This window comes from Dipodomys ordii, unplaced genomic scaffold (genome assembly GCF_000151885.1).
Source record: "Dipodomys ordii isolate 6190 unplaced genomic scaffold, Dord_2.0 Scaffold174, whole genome shotgun sequence".
Lineage (NCBI taxonomy): Eukaryota > Metazoa > Chordata > Mammalia > Rodentia > Heteromyidae > Dipodomys > Dipodomys ordii.
The window spans coordinates 175,047-177,526 of record NW_012267390.1 but is presented as its reverse complement, the minus strand read 5'-3'; the positions used below and the strand labels follow the sequence as shown (position 1 = coordinate 177,526).

At 64.6% G+C, this 2,480-nt stretch overlaps 1 protein-coding gene across 1 annotated transcript in view; it reads left to right on the top strand.

The window, feature by feature from the left end:
- Positions 1–1,963: 1,963 nt before the first annotated feature.
- The window catches only part of Neu4 (sialidase 4), a 7,218-nt gene continuing 6,701 nt past the window's right edge, over positions 1,964–2,480 (top strand). The window contains exon 1 of the mRNA XM_013033643.1: positions 1,964–1,993. Coding sequence (XP_012889097.1) covers positions 1,964–1,993 — 30 coding nt within the window. The remainder of the gene's footprint in view (positions 1,994–2,480) is intronic.

Sequence of the window (2,480 nt, the reverse complement as noted above, 5' to 3'; positions counted from 1 at the left end):
ATGCCAGGCGTAGTCATCATTTCAAGAGTTTTCTTGGTTAGAGAAAAATCATAAAAGTTTTGTCACCATGCCTGGGACACAGGAAGCAGTGGACACTGTCTGATGTCTCCATTGTATATCTGTTGTTAGATCAAACATACTTTTATGACTTTAACACCTGTCCAAGGTAAGAATAGCCCAGCCCTGCCAGCCAGCACAAGGCCCTGGCCTTGCCCTGCCCTGTTCTCCAGCCCGGCCCTGCCAGCACAAGGCCCTGGCCTTGCCCTGCCCCTGTCCTCCAGCCCGGCCCTGGAGCCCTCACTTCATGCCCTGTCCCTGTTGCCTGCTCCTTTTTGCTGGGCATTTTGGGTGAGTACTGTGTCTCCTCACCTTCAGAATGAGGGGTGAGAGGTGAAGGCCAGGATCCCTGCCACCAGGGGCCCTATGCCCATGCCTGGGGGAAGTCTCCTGGCCACACGGAGGCTGACGCTGAGCCAGGCAAGGTACAAACAGGGAGCCCTCGCAGCCCCTCCCTCGGGCGCAGGGCCGGGGCCCAGCCAGTTCGTCTGGAAGGCCCTTCCCGGCCTCCGCGTCTCTCTGCTGGGAAGCATGAATGGACAGCAGGTGTGCTGGGACACAGCTTCCGGCCTTCCCCCCCCCCCCGGCTGGCCATGGAAAGCAGTGCTGGGGCGTCCTGCGCTGCCCTCAGGCTGGCCACGGAAAGCAGTGCTGGGGCTGGCCACGGGAAGCAGTGCTGGGGCTGGCCACGGGAAGCAGTGCTGGGGCTGGCCAGAGGAAGCAGTGCTGGGGCTGGCCAGAGGAAGCAGTGCTGGAGCTGGCCACGGGAAGCAGTGCTGGGGCGCCCTGCGCTGCCCTCAGGCTGGCCATGGAAAGCAGTGCTGGGGCGTCCTGCGCTGCCCTTGGGCTGGCCATGGGAAGCAGTGCTGGGGCGCCCTGCGCTGCCCTCGGGCTGGCCACGGGAAGCAGTGCTGGGGTGCCCTGCGCTGCCCTCGGGCTGCGTGGAAGCGCGGGCTGGCCTCAGCAGGGATGCCCCAGTGCGGGGCGGCCCTGGCCCCTCCGCCCTCTGCTGGTCTCAGGCGCCACTGTCTGCCTACCCTGTCTCCAGGCTGAGACGTGGGGGAGATGGCAGGCTCCGAGGACACCGTGCTGGTGGTCTCTGGCCTTGGGGAGAAGCCAAGGACAGAGAGAATGTCTCATTTGTGCGGTTCAGACGGAGGGACACGTGGCACCAGCACCTGCTCCCTGCAGGGCACAATTGCCCTTTGAGTGCAGGGCTGGGGGCAGCCAGCACACAGGAGGCTGCTCAGAAGCCCCAGAACTAGTGCGGTGGCGAGCGTAAGGAGCGGCGGCATTCGCTGGGGCTGGTGGAGAACCGCAGGTAGGGAGCTGGAGGAGGGCAGCATGGCCCCTGTGCATCTGCAGGCTTGCTCTACCACACGCGAGTGTCTCCCCTGTCCCTGGAGCCTGTGGTCTCATCTGTGAAGGTGCAGGAAGAGGCTCTGGACCTTGGCAGGCATGACACCAGCATCCTGGGCCGGTGGCTGTGGCCTGGGGCGGGTGGCTGTGGCCTGGGGTGGTGGCTGTGGCCTGGGGCGGTGGCTGTGGCCTGGGGCGGTGGGTGTGGCCTGGGCCGGTGGCTGTGGCCTGGGGCGGTGGCTGTGGCCTGGGGCGGGTGGGAGCTCTGGGCCCTCAACACTCAAGTCCTTCCACTGGCTGGTCTGCATTCCTGGGAATCCCACAAAGCTGCCCAGCAGGTCCAGCTCAGAGGGAGGAAGTAAACTCCAGGTGTCTGGCTACCCTCCTGTGGCTCTCCGTTCTATGGAGAAGTCCCTGCTGGGAAGCAGGAGGGGCAGGAGGAAACCTGTGGCCACGGGGAGCCTGTCTCCACATACTGGCCTGATGGATGAAGGCTTAGGAAGTGGCTGCAGTGCTGGCGGGGGCCTGGCTGGGGGATGCTGGCGCCATGGCAGCTGGCCTCAACCCACCGTGCTCGGTAGAGCCTTCTTGCCCTGGAAGGCTGTCCATCCTGTACCAGCCCCATCTTATCCCGGGCTGCTCTGGCGCTGCTAGCACGCAGCCCTCTGCTGGGAAGGGGCAGGCGGGCAGAGGGGTCAGAGCCCCTGCTCAGCAATTGGGGGAGGGGACACTCTGGATCTGGCAGACCTGGGGCTCCAGGGCTCTGCTCCCCATTTTCCTCTGTCCCCATGTGCACCACACACGGACAAAGCTTTCGTCGTTGCCACAGTGAAAACAGGTACCTGAGGCACAGATGGTGGGAGGAGGCAGTGGTGGGGCCCAGGGTGGGGACGGAGGAGGAGGATGGAGGAGGAGGAGGAGGCGATGGGGCCCAGGGTGGGGATGGAGGAGGATGGAGGAGGAGGATGGAGGAGGATGGAGGAGGAGGATGGAGGAGAATGGAGGAGGATGGAGGAGGAGGATGGAGGAGGATGGAGGAGGAGGATGGAGGAGGATGGAGGAGG